General features: G+C 34.2%; 3 protein-coding genes across 3 annotated transcripts; 2 read left to right on the plus strand and 1 right to left on the minus strand.

Annotated features, from left to right (window-relative positions):
• Positions 1 to 8: 8 nt before the first annotated feature.
• Positions 9 to 1237, plus strand: LOC125418497 (probable disease resistance protein At4g27220). The gene is made up of 2 exons (XM_048462061.2): positions 9 to 510; positions 879 to 1237. Exons 1-2 carry the CDS (start codon positions 9 to 11, stop codon positions 1235 to 1237), a joined length of 861 nt encoding a protein of 286 aa, XP_048318018.2.
• A 5687-nt stretch (positions 1238 to 6924) lies between these two features.
• LOC107429590 (phytosulfokine receptor 1-like) lies at positions 6925 to 10079 on the minus strand. Its single transcript, XM_060813269.1, has 2 exons — positions 9853 to 10079; positions 6925 to 9291 (listed from the first exon to the last, which is right to left on the minus strand). The coding sequence occupies exon 2, from the start codon at positions 9287 to 9289 to the stop codon at positions 7223 to 7225; it is 2067 nt and encodes a 688-aa protein (XP_060669252.1). The 5' UTR covers positions 9290 to 9291; positions 9853 to 10079; the 3' UTR covers positions 6925 to 7222.
• Positions 10080 to 12923: 2844 nt separating this feature from the next.
• LOC107429595 (uncharacterized) lies at positions 12924 to 18493 on the plus strand. The gene is made up of 6 exons (XM_016040305.4): positions 12924 to 14150; positions 16757 to 16812; positions 16917 to 17147; positions 17285 to 17576; positions 17672 to 17868; positions 18011 to 18493. The coding sequence occupies exons 1-6, from the start codon at positions 13170 to 13172 to the stop codon at positions 18162 to 18164; spliced, it is 1911 nt and encodes a 636-aa protein (XP_015895791.3). The 5' UTR covers positions 12924 to 13169; the 3' UTR covers positions 18165 to 18493.
• Positions 18494 to 18580: the final 87 nt, after the last annotated feature.

Consider the following 18580-nt stretch of genomic DNA (forward strand, 5'->3'; position numbering starts at 1 on the left):
AGGGAATAATGGAGGCACTGGGAGATGGTAATATAGGAATGATTAGGGTGTATGGCATGGATGGTGCTGGTAAAACCACACTTGTTAAAGAAATTGCTAGAGTGGCTTTAGATCAAAAGTTATTCAATGATGCAGTTTTGGTTACTGTATCGAAAACTCCAAACTTTGAAAAAATTCAACAAGAAGTTGCAGACAAGCTAGGTTTAGTACTCAATGAGAAAAGCATATTTGGAAAAGCACTTGGGCTACGAAATCGATTGAGGGATGAGAATAGGTTGCTTATAATTCTAAATGATGTTTGCAAGGAGCTGAACCTTTTGGATGTTGGAATTTTTTTCGAGAGTGATCAGAAGGGATGCAAGATATTGTTGACGTCTAGATTTAAGCAAGTCTTGCATAATGATATGCGTATTGAAAAGAATTTTGTCATTTCACTTCTATCAGAAGATGAAGAATGGGAATGGTGTAGCCATATAGTGGGTGATTTGGTTAACAATTCTGATTTCCAAGGTTTGGGAACTAGGATTGTTAAAGAATGTGCATGCCTACCAATCGCGACATTTCTAATTTTTAAGTTTATTCCGTCCGTACAATATATATATATATATATTTTTTCTTCGGGATTTTTTTTTTCTTGAATGTAGGGAGTTTTGCAGCTCTATTTGTTCACCTTTTTTGTACCAATCTTCATTAATAAAAAGTTTGCCTCTCTTTGCTCGTGGTTTTTTTCGGTCAAAGGTTTTCCACGTAAATCTGTGTGTGCTTTGTTTTATTTTATTGCTATTGTTTTTTGTTCTAATTTCGTAACAATATCAAGGGAATGCATGAAAAATTGTACTCTAGTATCGAACTAAGTTATAATTCATTACAAAATGAAGAAGCAAAATCATTACTTTTGCTTTGTGGTTTACAAGAAGAAGATGGAAACATAGAAATGGAGTATTTAATGAGATACGGAATGGGTTGGGATATGTTTAAACATGTCTATACATTGGACGAGGCAAGAGACAAAGTTTACAGTTTGGTCGATCAACTCAAAGATCGTTCTTTGTTGCTGGATGGTGACAATTATGGTATAGTTAAAATGCATGATGTCATTTGGGATGTTGCCATATCAATTGCAAAAGAAAACTATATGTATAGTTTTAGAAATGTTGTTGAGGTGGAAGAATGCCAAAGGAGGAAAACACTTGAAGGCTCAAAGGCAATTTCACTGCCTAATGGTTATGTCGATTAGTTCATTTCCAAAAGGTTGGAATATAAACAGCTTGTGTTAATCTGGATGTGGGAAAATAAATCTATCCAGATCCCAGATAATGTTTTTGAAAAAACAAGAGAGCTTAATGTCAGGACCCGACTAAAATTCCTCATCGGAACCCTAGACAAGCCCTGATCCTAGGGAAACACCACCGAACCTTTCAACGGAAAATCCGGCAGCATCTCCCCTAAGGGTAGGACTTACCACAAAATTATCCTGCATGAAAAAAACACTTCTAGATACATTCCCTTATTCCTTCCACCTTACTACAATTTGTTTCCACAAATTTACAGCACTCCAAAATAACAACAGGGAATCAACATATAATTCAATAAATATGTGTTCAATCAGTATACAGAGCGTTACACAAATAAATATGACTTTAATACAATGACAGATAAAGAAGTAATACAAGATGGAGAGGAAAAAGGGAGGAAATGCTTCTTGGACTTTCGGCAATGAATTGAGACGTTGAGCTCGCCCCAGACGAACGTCTACCAATCCTTGTACCTAGAGGAACGGAATTTAAAAATATGAGATGCTAATCATCTCAGTGAGTAACCCTATCTACTGTACAATTATAATAGTAATGATAATTATAGTATATTTGATTAATTAAGAATAAGTAAATAAATAAATAATAATTAATTGAAAATAATATTTTCTCTCAAATCCCTCACCATTCACTCAGTTGGAAAGGTTCCCCTTTTAAAACATTTTCGCAAAACTCAATATTTTATGCCCCAAAAATCAAGGAATAATTAATTTAATAAAAATTTAAATAATCCAAATACCAATAAAATAAAATAAAATAAATTTAGAATACTTGCATTAAAGAAATATAACATAAAAGTAAAATTTAATATATAATTCATAAAATTTGATTTAATAAATCAAAATAAACAGTGTCAAAAATATAATTTAAATAATTACAAACAATCATATAAAATAAGTGGTAGAAAAATACTATAATATTCATTTTGAAATATTCAACCAACCTATATAATCTTTCTATGGCAAGATGTATTTTAAAAACATTAATTTAAAATAAATGACATAAAATATGAATAAATACATTTTAGAAAATACTAATTGGAAATAGATAATAAAACAAATTAAATATATTTAATTTAAATGCTGCTTTAAAACTTTAGGATTTGAAATTTATATTTGAAAAATAATACTTGACGCACCACACTATATACCAGTGATGCCCTATGATACCCAGCGTTCTGAGCACCAGCTGGCGGGAGGTTAAAGAGAAAAACTTGCATACGGTAGCTTCGGCATCACAACAGCTTCGCTGCTTAAATCGTTATCCCGACCATGGAGGGGGACAGCTTATGGTCAATATCAAACTTGCCTGTCCTCGGTCCGATGGTAACTCACGGGAGACATTATAACTTGCGCGCTCATCCACATATACACTACAGAACACCAGTACTGTATGAGTGCGTCTAAAACAAATAACCATATTATTTTTTAAAAATAACAATTTTTCCAAAACTTACCGTGGGAATTATATCACTTATAAAATTCCAATCCGAACTCAAACGCGAATTTACGTTTTGTTCGAAAACTTTGAGAATCCAGGTTTGATTATCGTGTCGTAAGAAAAAAAGAATTGGGAAAGAAGAATAAATCTTTTTTTATTGAACGTGTTTGTTCATTTTGACAACTTTCTCATAGGATGATATTTTATCGTACTAATTTCTACTCTACCTTCCCGGAGTTCATTCTCCAGGGAACTCCATTTAAAACATTCCAACGGATTCCTTCCAATCTCCTTATTTTATGATCTCATTAGAAATCATATAAAAACAATTCCTATTTAATATAGCTATAATTCCATCAATTTCAAATCCATCAATGAAATCAACAATAATTTAAAATAAATATTCCTTCAATTCCTCAAACTTCAAAATACAATTAAATCACATGATAAACATAACAATTATAAAAGAAAATTGAAATCACAATTTTTTTTAATTTCCAAATATATTTTTGGCTCCCAAACATATATTAAAACAATATGCATTAGAAATATAATTTAGATGGAAATTCTCTTAATATCAAATACATAAAACATATTTTTCAAATATCTAATTATAAAATATTCCAATAACAAAATCCAATAATTATTAAATTAAACCTCAAATTCAAGAAAATTCTTAAAACCCAAAATATTTATAATACACAGATGATTAATTTCCTTCAATTTTGGCATAAAATTTCAATTAGAAATTTACTAAACAATTAACACATGAAATAAAATTTTCAATATATAATCAACACAAAATATATACAATTTACCAACCCAAAATAATTTTGAAGGTGGGTCACTCACCTCGAGCACGCAATCTAACTAAGATCCTCCATAGGATCAATTCTACGACTCACACATGCTCCTAAAACAACAATATTACACAAGGTCAAATAAATTAATATTTTATTCGGATAAATAATACCCGGTACCCGGGGAGTTTAACACAAACGTTAACCAAAATTTATGAGTAATATACCGAAATGAAGCTTATGGAACGAGGATCGCGGATTGAGGCTTACCTCCAGGAGATCGGACCCCGTGGTGGCCTGGATCTCATCGGAAAGCTCTCGGAATTCAAGTCCTCGATTCTCCCAATCCGTCATGAATTTGAGGAAAACGACCTCGGATTTGGGTTTAGGGAGGTCGAATTGGTGGGGAAGGATAGGTGGAGTGATTGGAAACTCATCAGAATCGGATTTTCCAGTGAGCCGCCTTGGTCATCGGAATCCACCACCGCCGGCGGTGCGTCCGGTGGCCACTAGCTGTAAAACTTGGTGAAGTGGTAGATCTGGTGATGGGTAACTCAACAGGACCGCATGGTGAGGCAAACGAAGGTCAGAATGGAGAGAAATCTGGGTTTGAAGCAATCGGCGCCGCCGCCGGAAAAAGTCTCGATTCGGGCGCGTTGGCGGTCGATTGGCCGAGATTTTTGGCTGGCCGGCCGGTTTTTAGGTGGGCTTCAAGCTAGGATGGCATGTGTACTGTTCTGGTGGCCGGAAATGGGTGAACGATGGTTGGTTGATTGGGTTTCTCTCTCTAGCTCTCTCTCTCTCTCTCTCTCCTCCCCTCTTTCTCTCTCCTTCCCCGACTCACGTGTTTTGGCCAAAATAAAAGCCATCAGTGGGTAACATTGTTCACTCATGGGATTGGCTGAAAATACGACACGTGGCACACACTGTTCACTCAAGTCAAAATATATTAAAATATTACGGTATTCGGAAAACTTTGGATGTCCATAACTTTTTAACCAGATGTCCAATTTAAACGTGCCACTAGTCTATGAACTCGTATCGACGAGTACGTCACAATCATGCATGATTCAAAGCTCAACTTTGCATGAACAAAAAGTCAACTCCGGCACTCCTTAGACAATTTTGACCTTAACTTGTTTTACTCATAACTTTCAATCTATAGCTCCGTTTTCAATGTACTACTAGTCTATGGACCTGTGACAATGTGTACTTCGTAACAGGACCTCGGTCAATGTAAAATTCCATCAGGAGTAAAAAGTCAACATTTGACCCCTTTTCGATCAACAACGGTCAAACCCGGTCAACCTTGGTCAAATTTTAGAAATTTCCGATGTACTTCGGGACGGGGTGTTACATTAAGGTTTTTGATTTGTTTCTTTCATGTAACGTACAAGTATTGCCTTCATCTTTATGTTTCCTGCAAAATCTTCGTACACTGTGTTTTCGCTTATGTAAGCTAGGAGATATAGCTTTAATTGGAGACCTCAATAAGTTGGAAATTCTTAACCTTTCACAGTCTGATATTGAGGAAATACCAACACAAATTGGTCAACTTACTGGTCTACGCATGTTAGATTTGACTGGCTGTTCCAATCTAAAAGTGATTCAACCCCATATCATATCACGTTTGATACATTTAGAAGAGTTGTATGTGAAACAGAGTTTTAAAAATTGGGATCAGGTTGAAGTAGTCAGTGGAGAAAGAATAAATGTCAGTCTTATTGAACTAAAATGTTTGGTTCGACTGACCAGTTTACATTTGGAGATAGTTGATGTCAAGATGCTGCCAAAAGACTTATTTAGTGAGAAATTGGAACGATATAAGGTTTCAACACAGGGGGCTGGACAATCCAGCAATGATGATGATGGATTTAATTCTATCAATTCTGAAGTCTCAGCTCCAAGACATTTGGAAATCAATCTCAATGAAAGTAGTCTATTACAAAAGCTCGGTCTTGAAATGTTGTTGAAAAGGTCTCAAATCTTGTGTTTAAATGGATTAAAAGGTGTGAATAATATTGTTTATGACTTAGACAAAAAGGGCTCTCCAGAACTCCAGTGTTTTCAGTTAAGAAATAATGTTAAGATTCAATACTTGATTAACACAATGGAGCAGATTCACCCTTGTAGTGCATTTCATAGCTTGGACTCATTGTTCCTTGACAATTTGATAAATCTTGAAAAGATTTGTCATGAAGAACTCAAAATAGATTCATTTGAAAGACTGAGGGTTATAGAAGTAAGAAATTGTATGAAATTGCAAAATCTCTTGCCATTCTCCATTGCCAGACAACTTAGGGAAATTAGTATAATTAATTGTGAGATGATGGAGGAGATAGTTACTCATGGACAAGAAGAAATTAGCATGGAAGTTATTGACATGTTTCCTTAGTTGTGCTCATTGACATTGAGAAATGTATCCAGGCTCAAAAAACTCTGCTCCAAATTGAAGAAAGCTCCTACATCATGTGAGGGAATTGGACCTTTGATTGTAGATTCTCATGCCATGCCTGTCTTCAGTGAGAAGGTAATATGCTTTAACTTCTTGAATATTTATTATTAATTGCTATAGCAGTTGTGAAAAGTCTTTTTGGTCCTGTGTGAGAAGATTGTTTTAATGAATTAAGTTACCTCCCCCTACAAGTTCAGATATCTTTGACATAAGCTCATCAAAACTTGGAACATTTGGTTAGAGAATTTGGCTGAGCTCAAGATAAGAGTAACCAGTAAATTAGGGGTATTTACGTACATTATTTCATGTATAAAATAAAATACTGATATATATATACATAAAAATAATTTTAAAATTATGAAAAAAGGGTGAACCAATTTGTGATAACTATTGTGATTTTGTCTAACTAAATAAAGCAAAAAGTTTAGTTTCATGTTAATTGATGTTTCTGCAGTTTGTTTCTTTTCCCAACTTGGACAACTTGCAGTTGGTTGGATGTCATTTCGAGAAGATATCGGATGACCAGCTTCTACCAAGCTCTACTTCTTTCCATCACTTAACAAAATTGCTTGTAGTCAACTACTGTTTTTTGAAATAACTATTTTCATCTGCCGTGGCAGTGAGTTTTGAACAACTCAATTCCCTTGAAGTAAGAGATTGTATGATGATGGAAGAAATAATGAGCAGGAATGAAAGGATGGATAAAATGTCATTCCTTAAACTAGATGATAAAAAGCTTCTAAATCTTCCAAACCTCACTAGATTCTGCTCTACAATTTTGATTGAGTTTCCAGCATTAACTAAGCTTTCAATTGAGGATTTTCCAGAATTTAAGACTTTTATTTGTACGTCTGAAGAGAATATCTGCACCACCATTTCATCTCTCTTCAACGAGAAGGTGAGATTTTTAATTTTTTCTCCTTTTTCGCTTACTAATCTAGTTTCAATATATTGAGGTTTATATATTTGCAACTTTATGTTCTATTGGGAGTTTATACAAAAATATTTTTGACTCCTCGATTGGGGTTTGTACGTTGCAGGTTTCATTTTCTAGCTTGAACAGTCTAGAGATTATTCGCTTGGCTAAATTTTAGATGATATGGCAATATGAACTCACTGCAGATTCTTTTTGCAAATTGGAAAAGGTAACAGTTCATAAATGTAAGAATCTAACCAAGATATTTCCAGCCAGCATGCAGAGAAGAATTGGCCATCTAACAATGACGCCTCTGCTTGAGTGCAAGAACTAATGCCATCCCAAATACAATCCCTATAGTCATTCCAAAAATGAAGCCTCTGCTTGGTTTCGCTTTATTAAGTTGCTGAGTAGGAGTTTGCTTATCTGATTTACAAGGGGGGTCATGGCCAACACCACAAAGATTATTTCCTTCAAAGCTTGAAGTGGGGAAGGTTGGAAACTGACCTCCATCAGGGATCTGCCCATGCAATTGATTGTCTGCAACATTAAACTTGGACAGAAAGCTAAGTTTCACCAACGAAGGAGGAATTATTCCAGAGAGCTTGTTATGTGACAAATCCAGAGTCTCTAAGCTGGCCATTCCTGACCAATTACATGGGATAGGTCCGGATAGATTGTTGAATTTAAGATCCAAAACATGGAGCTTTTTCAGATTCCCAAACTCCAGCCATAATGGACCACTAAGATTGTTATTACCCAAGTCGATTGTTGGAGGAAAGCTCTCAAGCTGATTATACTGAAACCCTCTTGCACTGACATTCCTCTTCATGAACAAAGGGAAATCTGGGGAAGGTTCTTCCAATGAGACTTCCCTATCAATGAGGCTTCTTAATTCAGTTATATTTTTCGGAATCTCACCAGTAAATGAGTTGTTTGATATGTCCAGGTAAAAAAGAGAACCAAAATTGCCAAACCATGCCGGAACAGGTCCACCCAAGCAGTTCCATGATAAATCCAACAGCTGCAACTGCTTGCTATTACTCAACCACTGTGGTATTGAACCTTTTAGTCTACAATTAGCAATAATAAGCACCTTTAGCTTATCAAAATGCAGAGTAGGATATGCAGGCAACTCTTCATCATGGAAGTTCAAGCTAAAAACCAAAGTAGTAAGGTTTCGACATTGCTGTAAGACTCTTAGAGATGAAGAAAGATTAGTGTTGCTAGAATTTGAAAGAGATAGGTAAGACAGACTACGGAAATTTTTGAAGCTTTCCGGTATTGGACCAATGAAATGGTTCCGGGCAAGATTTATATTGTTCAAACTTTGACAGGATGGAAGGTTATCAGGAATAGACCCACTGAATCGATTAGAACCTAAATCAATCGAGGTTAAATTAACCATCACTGAACAATTAATATTTATTGGACCCTCCAAGGTATTGTTTCTCACATTTAGCAAAGTAAGAGTTGGACAATTTGTCAAGGAGGAGGGTATAGTACCATTGAATCTATTCGAATGAGCTACAAAAAACTGCAACTTTCCAGTGTTTCTAATAACATCGGGGATAGTTCCTGAAAACATATTTGTGGATATATCTAAACGAACAAGGTTAGTGAGATTACCAATTCCTTCGTTCAGCAGCCCGGAAAGCTTGTTATCTTCAAGCTTCAACTCAGTCAATTTTTGCAGCTGCAATATGCTCTCAGTTATACCGCCGGTAAGATTATTTGTGCCCAGATAGAGGTATTCCAAGGAACTACAATTCCGAAGCCCATCAGGAAGATTACCAGAGATGTAGTTCACGGCCAGATTCAACAACTTTATTGCAGAAGAATTCCCACAAATACCATCAGGAAGCGAACCATTCAAGGAATTCTCAGAAATAACAAGGTCTATGATTGAAGGCAAATTAGTATCCGGAACAGGACCGTAAAAGTCGTTGTTGCTCAAGTCTAGGACCTCTAAATTTGGCAAATGAAACAGTGATGAAGGAAGAGAACTTTTGAGGAAGTTTGTAGAGAGATTGAGGGTCCTTAGCTGATCCAAACTCCCTATTGATTCAGAGAGTTTTCCCGCTAGCCTCATCTTGCCAAGCTCCAACTTTACAACTCTGTTGGTATCAGGAACATTGCTCAGCCCAAGTGAAGATGAAGATTTGCATGTTATCCCTGTCCATCCACAGCAATTGGAAGAGATATTTGTGCCCCACCCATCAATCACCTGTCCCAATTCTCTCATGAAATCCTCCAATGCCTTCAAATCATTCTGGTTGCATGTCAGGTTCTGAGAGTTCAGACCCCGAGCTTGGAAGCAAAACACCAAAACAATGATGATCACCCATAAATCTTGAACCCCCATATCTGCCAACAGAAAAAAATATATAAATAAATAAATAAATAAAATAAAATAAAAAGCACACCCAACAAGAGGTAGAGAAATACACACAGAAAGAGAGAGAATGCACAATCAAGTGAAAGCAGCAACTTCCTGTTAGTTTCCATTCTTTCACAGAAAGCAATTAGTTAATAGATTTGTTTAACTTAGCATTGATTAACACTTATAATTGATTCAATTAACACTGGTTTAATTTACTCTTGATTCAATCACGATTCGGATAATATTAATAAAATATTTTCAACTAAATCAGACAACAGAATTATAATTAATTTTGCCCTTTTTTTAAAATTTATTACAAATTATACAAGTGCTTAGCTTAGCTTCCAACTAGAAATGGTCTTCTTGTGGATTACTCAAAAATACTTTATTGTAAGTTTAAAATTCAAAAATAATGTTATTATTATTATTATTATTTTAATCATTTAATTCAAAGAACGACTCATTCACCTCAAGAGCTTTGAAATAATCCCACAAATATATCCACGAAACCGGAATTCATTAAAAAATTTTCAAGAAAAAATTACCTTATGAGCTCAAGTTGTTATGAGACAGTTGAATCGCTGTCGTTGTTCTTGCCGTGCAAGTTTAACCAAATCAACTACCAAAAGATAATCAGGGCATGGACGTTTTAGTTGAGATGAAAAAGAAGCTCTCAGAAATCAGAACTGCAAAGAAAGAGCATTCGAGCAAGATGATTAATTTGCAAAAACAGATTTTTTGCAATGTCAAACGAAGCTTAATCAATTAGCTTTTATTTATTCCTTGTTTCTCATTCACGATTTGACAAAAATTTAGTTGAAAATTCAATATTCTACCACTAAAAATGAAAGACTACATCAATGGGAACTACCTAACAAAGAGTTGAATAGTAAATGGCAGTCGGTACAAATTGTTGAATTTTCAAGCATTCGAGAAATCATTTTTCTGACCACTAGTCCAAGTACTGCAATTCAATTGTTCAGTGCAAATTAATTTACTAAAACAGATTTTATGCAATGTCAAACGAAGCCTTAATCAATTAGCTTTTATTTATTCCATGTTTCTCATTCACAATTTGACAAAAATTTAGTTGAAAATTCAATATTGCACCACTAAAAGACTACATCGATGGGAACTACCTAACAAAGAGTTGAATAGTAAATGGCATCGAGAAATCATTTTCCTGACTACTAGTCCATGTACTGCAATTAAATTGTTCAGTGCAAATTAATTTGTATAAAATACCTTTTCACGTGGTTTGGTTTTTATTATACTGTTATATTTGCTTACATAGATATTGAGATTCTTCACTAGCTCATTTTATTTTCTTTATTATTCTTTTTGGCACAAAACAAGATAGGAAAAAATAAATAATAGAAAACTAATTTATTGATGCAAGTGTTTTGAGTACAAAGTTGTATAGAAACCCGAGCTTGTAGTTTTAACCTTTCTCATCTCTATATATATTTATGTTTTATGTTTCGAAATCAATTTTACTTGTACAGCACATAAAAAGACAACTCATAAGTCGATTACATCAAGATATATGAGCAATTTTTTTTTAAGATTTTATTAATTTTGCTTTAATTTCCAACCTCTAAATTGAAATACTTGATAAACATAAAGGAATTATACTGTCTTCAACTACATGGAATGCAAGAACATTAAGATGGATAGAAAGGAAGATTTCAAATTTGTTGATTGCATATGTATATATAAGTTCAATTAGCTATTCAATGAGATTAAAGACTCTGCTACTGCAGTTTCAGCAATAAGGAATGAGATTTGTAAACCTATCAAGAGTTCAGTAAAGTAAATAAGAAACAACGAAGATTTAAAAACATTAAAATCCAAAAAATTGAACGATGGAAGACGAGGGCAATTTCGGATTTTAATGTAAAAGGGAGTGTATAAGGTTGGTTAGGTGTGTATCTAGAGCTTTTCAATTTTAATCCAAAGGGAAGAATATAAGGCCGGTTTTGTTGTGTACCTATAACTTTTCAATATTTCAACCAAAGGGAGTATATAAGGCTGGTTTTGTGGTCTATCTAGAATTATTCAATCTTTTAACCCAAGCCCAAGTACAACTCTAAGGCGGCCCATTGGGTAGCTTCTATGTGAGTCTCTGCATGCCAAGCTTTTCTCCCTATTGAAATTGGATCTTTCAATGAAGAATTGCATGATGTAACCAAAAAGAAATAAAAAATGAAAAAAGTTATGATATTATTTTTCAGTCTTAAAAAGAAAGAAGTGTCCAAAAATTCTCTTGAAAAAGAAATATATATATGCTGTTTTTCACTTTAAAGAGGAAAGCATGCACTTTAATGCTTTGCTTTCCATGTCCCATTGGCACAGGTAGTTGGTAAGGACCATTGGCTTTTGGGTTCAAGTACGCCACTCCGCAGTGTATGAAAAAAAAGATTAAAAAAAAATGGTTCTTTGTTTTCCATCAAGATTTATAATACCGGATTCTATTTTGAAATTTTAATCTCACTAAAATAAACAAAGAAAAATAATAAAATTAAATGAAACTGTAAGACAAATCGTAACCAATTAACCAATTTTCATGAGAAAAAGAGATCATTTGCATTTTTCTTCTCCATTTTAATACAATTATTTTAAGTTTTTCATCATTTTCTCCAAAACAAAAATTGAAAACTAAAAATCCTTTATTGTTGGAAAGTTCCAACTCTTTCACAGAAAAGCAAATTAGATTAAAACTCACAATTGATTCAATCGCTTGTTTAATTTACATTTGATTCAATTATCGATTCAACCAGATCATACAATAGAATTATAATTAATTTCATTAAGTAATTAATTTTCTCATATTCTTAATTTTTATTATATTCTTCGTAATTCTATTACATAAACTAAACTCACCTTAATTAGTTAATTCTTCAACTACTAACAGGTCTTACTGAGTAAAAGATTTAGTTGGTAAGGATTTGTTAGTTATAATCCAATCATCGTCCACAGATACATGCTGTGTGCATCATTGAAAGTTTCCCAAAAAAACATTTTTTGAAAAATTATACAAATGCTTAGCTTAGCTTAGCTTCCAACTAGAATTGGTCTTGTTGTGGATTACCCAAAAATCTACTTCATTGTAATTTTAAATTCAAAAATAATGTTTTTTTTTGGGTTTGAATCAGTAAATTCAAAAACGACTCATTCAGTGCAAGTGCATCGAAATAATCCCACAATCCTATCCACTAAACCTGGACTCATTAAAAATAAATTAATTATTAAAAGAAAAATAAACAAAAATCACCTTATGAGCTCAAGTTATTGTTATGACGACACTTGGATCGCTGTCGTTGTTCATGCCGTGCAAATTTAACCAAACTAACTGCCAAATCAATTTTCCCTTCATTAACGGCATTAATTTCCTATATACCCCACTGAATATTCCAATCCAGTAAGGGGCAATACAGTCATTTCAATTCAACCAACCCCCAAATCTTTGAAATTCATTTAGTTCCCCATAAAATACGGAAAAGTGGGACCCCATAATTCGTTTTAAGTCATTTGGGCCGGCGAGCCTAAGATTTGGCCCAAATCAACTAAAATAAAAAGTGTCAAACTGTCTTTTACGTAAATTTGACCTCTTCTTCTTGTTATTTTCCACTAAAACCTCTCTTAGAATTCTCAATCTATAAAACCTCTTTCAACATTCATCGTTCCCTCCGAAAAACCCCCACTTTCCTTCCTTCCTTCACATTTCCCTTTGCTTTCTTCGCTTCCTATTTTTGTCTTCATGGTTTTCTCTCTTTGACTCTTTTTTCTTTCCCTTCTTTTCACGTTTTCCGAGTGAAATAGATTCCTTCCTCCCCTTTGAAAAGAAAGAAAAAAAAAAAAAATGGTGGAACAGAGCGAGAAAATTAATGGAAAATTTCCCGAGAAAGAAGGAGATATGGAAACAAAAAATGGATTTGATTCTGAAAACGATTCGAATTCGGATTCAATTCAAAAATTTTCCACCGAAAAACCCGAGAATATTATAGCCGTTACGAAGCGTCCCCATTTACAAGTAGTTATCCAACCTCATTCACAGCTCCCGAAGCCCGAGGCACCTCCTGGACTGCTCCCTTCCATTTCTAAGAAAAGCGACGAAAACGACGTCGTAGATACCGTTTCCGATAGCTTCACCGTCGACATGCCGGCGATCGGAAAATTCATTCGAGAGAGGAGTAACAATTTCTCGGCTGCGATCACGAAGCGATTGTCGTCTCTCAAAGAGAACGATCAGAAATCGAGCTCCGACGTGAAAGAGTTCAGCCTCTCGGAACTCAGAGTGGTAGTGAAGCTCAAAAACCAACAAGAAGAAGAAGCAGTAGATAAAGAAACCATGAAAGGCCGGATCAGCTTCTTCTCGAGGTCGAATTGCAGAGACTGTACGGCAGTACGGAGGTTCTTCAGAGAGAAAGGGCTTAAATTCGTGGAGATAAACATCGACGTTTATCCGCAGAGAGAGAAAGAGCTTATCGAAAAGACAGGTAGCTCGACCGTACCGCAGATTTTCTTCAACGAGAAGTTATTCGGTGGTTTGGTAGCCCTGAACTCGTTGAGAAACAGTGGTGGATTTGACCAGAGGTTGAAGGAAATGGTGGGCCCCAAATGTCCCGACGACGCTCCGGCCCCACCGGTTTACGGATTCGACGATCACGATGATGATGAGGTTGAGAAGCCGACGGACGAGATTGTTTCGATCGTGAGGGTTCTGAGGCATAGATTGCCGATTCAGGACCGTCTGATGAAGATGAAGATCGTGAAGAACTGCTTCTCCGGTGGGGAAATGGTGGACGCCATCGTTAACCATTTGAACTGCGACCGTATTAAGGTACTTACTGCACGTGACGTAAAAATCGTACACTTTTTAGATTCTCTGTGTCGCGGAGTATCATAATCTTATTTTATTAATTAGATTTTTATTAGATTGCTGTTTTTACAACCGTTGGATTGTTTTTTTGCTTTCCGTTTCGGTGGAACTTGAACCGCTGACGGCTCAGTGACCTAGATTTATAGCAGTTGACCAATCTTTCTGGTCCACTGAATAAATAAATTTATTAGTTAAAAATAATAATTAAAAAATGTGGAAATTGCATGGTTGGACATTAAAACGCACGGCAGAATAGCCAACAGAAATGATGACGAACATATAGCTGATATGATAACAAACTGTTATTTATTTTACTTTATTTTTATTATTTTAATTGGGTTAGTTTATGTGTTGGTGAAGAACGATTCTAAAGTTTAATAGAAAACTATATAAACAATTAGACTTAGGCCAACTGTCTGTATGATTTTGATTGATAACTCATTTAACTTTTTAAAATTACCTTTAAACCTGTAAATTAATAACTAATTAACAATGATTTCTTATTTTTGGATTTTTTTTTTCTTTTTTATATTTGTTTGATTTACGAGATGAAAAACCAACTGACAACAAGTGTTAGCTTTTGGGGCAAATCTATTAATAAGTAGAATTTTATTTTACATGGTAAGAAAATAAGTAAAAAAAAAAAAAAAATTGTTCTTAAATGGTAACTGAGAGACCTATATAGTAATAGATTTATGAAACAATAATGACATGAATACTAGTGAGTGAAATTATGATAGATAGAGAGAATGTCAGAGGGGCCACTTTTTTTTTTTGTTCGGTGTTATCTTCTAAAGCCTGGCTCACATAACGCTCCTTGTCATGCAATTTTTGTTGTTTATATATTTATGTTTACTATTTATTATTGATATGATCCTTATCATTCAATTGGTTGTCTGAGTGGTGGACCATGTTAGATAAATGTGGTCCGTATGTGCAACATGTTTGCCAAAAGGTTTGCTTGCCTTTTCTGAATTTCTAGATAAACCCAACGAGTCTAAATGATTTTTTTTTCCATTTTTCAGTTTTCAATTTCTTAAAAAATAAGAAAGATGTTTTGATTGGAGTGGTCCCATTATGATTTATCCCATAGATTATGGAAACCACGTTCAATTGTTGGCTCCTCCAACTCATAACTTTTTTTGGGGAAAAAAAGGCAAAACGCGTATTGATTTTCACTTTAGTTTGGATTTTCAACATATCAATATACAATTTGATGTTCAAACAATTTGAAATTCTTTTTTCAATTTATATTGTTTTATTCTTGAAAATTTGTTCATATATGATTGGGTTCTACTTAAGAGTTATAAAGATATAGTTGCAAATAGTAGATATTTTATGACCTTTTGATATTTATAGTTTTAAAAGACAAATAATCTCTTCATCGAGAATGATACATGATTTTTTTGTTGTACCTATTGACTTCCAAGGCTTGAGCAAAAAAATCCCACAATTTTATCAAGTTGAGTGCTTTTTTTTTTTTTTTTTTTTTTTTTTTTGGTTGGGTGGATATCGTGCCTTCGTTGCACCATAGTTACGTGTGTGGCTTGAATTTTGTTTTCCTCCACTTCTCTTAATGCATTGAAAAGTTTTGTTCTTTAACTTATTAAATTGAAGTCATATCAAATGAGAATGATCTCAAGCTAATGACTTTCTTGGCCTCATGAGTCGTCTCAATCCATAATTACATTTAAGATCAAAGATGAGAGGGGACTATGATGGTGGGTTCAATACTAGTTGGGTACATATATATGTATATATATATATATATATATATATTTATGCCTATATCAATACCTATATAATAGATATATATATATATAACATTTAAGTTAAAAAAATCTTGTTAGTGGTATAAATTATTGACCTCATATGGCTACTTCACTAGATTAATGCTATAGAGTATATCCAAGCATGATCTGTGCTGCCGAAAAAAGATTTTAAAATGGCCTAATTGTGTCACGTTGTTGGAGTAACATATGGCAAGCTATTTGGCTTAGGTCAACTCATACGGCATAAAAATATTTTATAGTATTTTTCGTTTTTGGTTCCTTTTTTGCTATTAGTTTTTACTTTTTGTGTATAGGCACGCTATGTTCCCTGCTGCTCTGATTCTTGAGAACGTGTCCTGATTTCTTAAGTTCGATATTTAATTTAAGTACAAACTTTAGCATGCAATTTTTCTTGGTATTTGGTCCTTGGTGCAAACTTGAGTTTAAAATAATAATAATAAAAAAAATCAATTTTCTCTGCCTCCATATCTCGGTGTTAATGGGGGAACTGTATATATCTGTTTGCTTCTTCCTTTCGCTTTTGTTTTCTGTTTCTGTTTTTTGTTTTTCTTTTAGTTGGCGTAAGTTGACTTGTTCTGAGAACTCTTTTCCTAAAGTAGAAATTGTTGTTATCTAGATAAGCATCTAAAGAAAATGTTAGAGAACTTTTAAATATTGTAAATTAAATATATTTTGGCTATGACAATTCTTGAAAACTCAAAATGCAAAAACATGAAACTGGAAGTAAGTGGATGTAACTAGAATGTTTCTGAAATATTGCATATTACAACGCAGGCAGTTGAGGTTGGAAAGCAGCTTGCAAGAAAGCACTTCATTCACCATGTCTTTGGGTAAGAGAATTTCTTACACAAAGTGAAATTTACAAACTCAATCAAATCTGTTTCTTTAGCAACACATAAATAATTGCTTTGTTACAATTTTCTCTGTTTTGCAGAGAGAGTGGTTTCGAAGATGGAAACCATTTTTATCGTTTCCTTGAGCATGAACCATTCATTCCAAAATGCTTTAATTTCCGAGGTACCATAAACGATTGTGAACCAAAGCCAGCAGCCAAAATTGGTGAAAAGCTCACCAAGATCATGTCTGCCATACTTGAAGCCTATGCCTCTGATGATCGTCGTCATGTTGACTACATTGGCATCAGCAACAGTGAGGAATTTCGAAGGTAAAGCTCATTTTTTCTTATTCCATATACCTTCATTCTTTTCCTCCATTAACATAAACCATATCAGAAGATTTAAAATCTACTTTCCAACTTGCAACCACCATAAAAGTTTTCTAACCATCAAGGCAATATTGCAGGTATATAAATCTGGTCCAAGAGCTTCACCGAGCCAACCTTGTCGAACTCTCAGAGGATGAGAAACTTGCTTTCTTCTTAAACTTGTATAATGCCATGGTGATCCATGCAGTTATAAGAGTTGGACATCCAGAAGGTCTAATTGATAGGAGATCCTTCTTCTCTGACTTCCAATATCTAGTCGGAGGTTACCCCTATTCTCTTAATACTATCCAAAATGGGATTCTCAGAAATAATTGTAGGCCTCCTTATTCCTTTACCAAGTCCTTTGGCTCAGGAGATGAACGTCTAAAGGTAATAAAATAAACTTCATAAATTTTTTTTACTTTTGCACTTTTTATGAGCCTAAAAGGATCAGGATTTCTAATACTATTTTGGTAAATTTCCAGCTTGTTCTTGGCAAAGTGAATCCATTGATTCACTTCGGACTCTGTAATGGAACAAGGTCAAGCCCAACTGTTAGGTTCTTCATATCCCAAGGAGTTGAAGCTGAATTAAGATGTGCAGCAAGAGAGTTTTTCCAAAATGGTGGAATGGATGTTGATTTGGCTAAGAGAACTGTGTATCTAGCTAAGATTATCAAGTGGTGAGCCACCATGCCCTAAACTTGTTTGTTTCCTCTTCAATTTTTACGCTTAACTGAAATGGTTAAATGAGATTGAAGATGTGAAAATTTGTATTTTTTTCAAAAACTTTTATTTTATTTTATTCATGGAAATTTTCTGCAGGTTTGATGGGGATTTTGGTAAGGAGAAAGAAATACTCAAGTGGATAATCAAATACTTGGATGCAACTAAAGCTGGTCTCTTGACACATCTTTTGGGTGATGGAAGCCCAGTAAATATTGTGTACAAGAACTATGATTGGTCTGTGAACACTTAGAAAATTTCCACATAGGTGCTTCTGGTTCAAAATTGAAAGAAAATCCTTAGTGGTATTGCTTCATTTCAGAAAAAAGGTATTGTATATAAAATACTTCACAATTTGAAGGCTTTCTCACTCATAGAGGTAGAAGGAAGTATTGAAATAGAAGTAAATGATTTTTGTTAATTTACAATGTATTGTTGGAGACAGAGGAGAGATGAAAGTTAGATTTCTGGTCTTTTAAGAAGATGGGAAAAGCAATGTAATTGGTTGTTTAACTTTCATATTTGTTTATTTTCTGTTCATTGATCAATGATTTATTTTATAAGAAGAGAATGATTAAACCATCCCCATTTGGACTTTGGAAGATAGAAATTGTTTGAGGGATTTATTCATGCCATACTCGTTGAATCACCTATCAATATATGTGTCAT

The sequence above is a fragment of the Ziziphus jujuba genome, chromosome 12, assembly GCF_031755915.1.
Source record: "Ziziphus jujuba cultivar Dongzao chromosome 12, ASM3175591v1".
In the NCBI taxonomy this organism is placed as follows: domain Eukaryota; kingdom Viridiplantae; phylum Streptophyta; class Magnoliopsida; order Rosales; family Rhamnaceae; genus Ziziphus; species Ziziphus jujuba.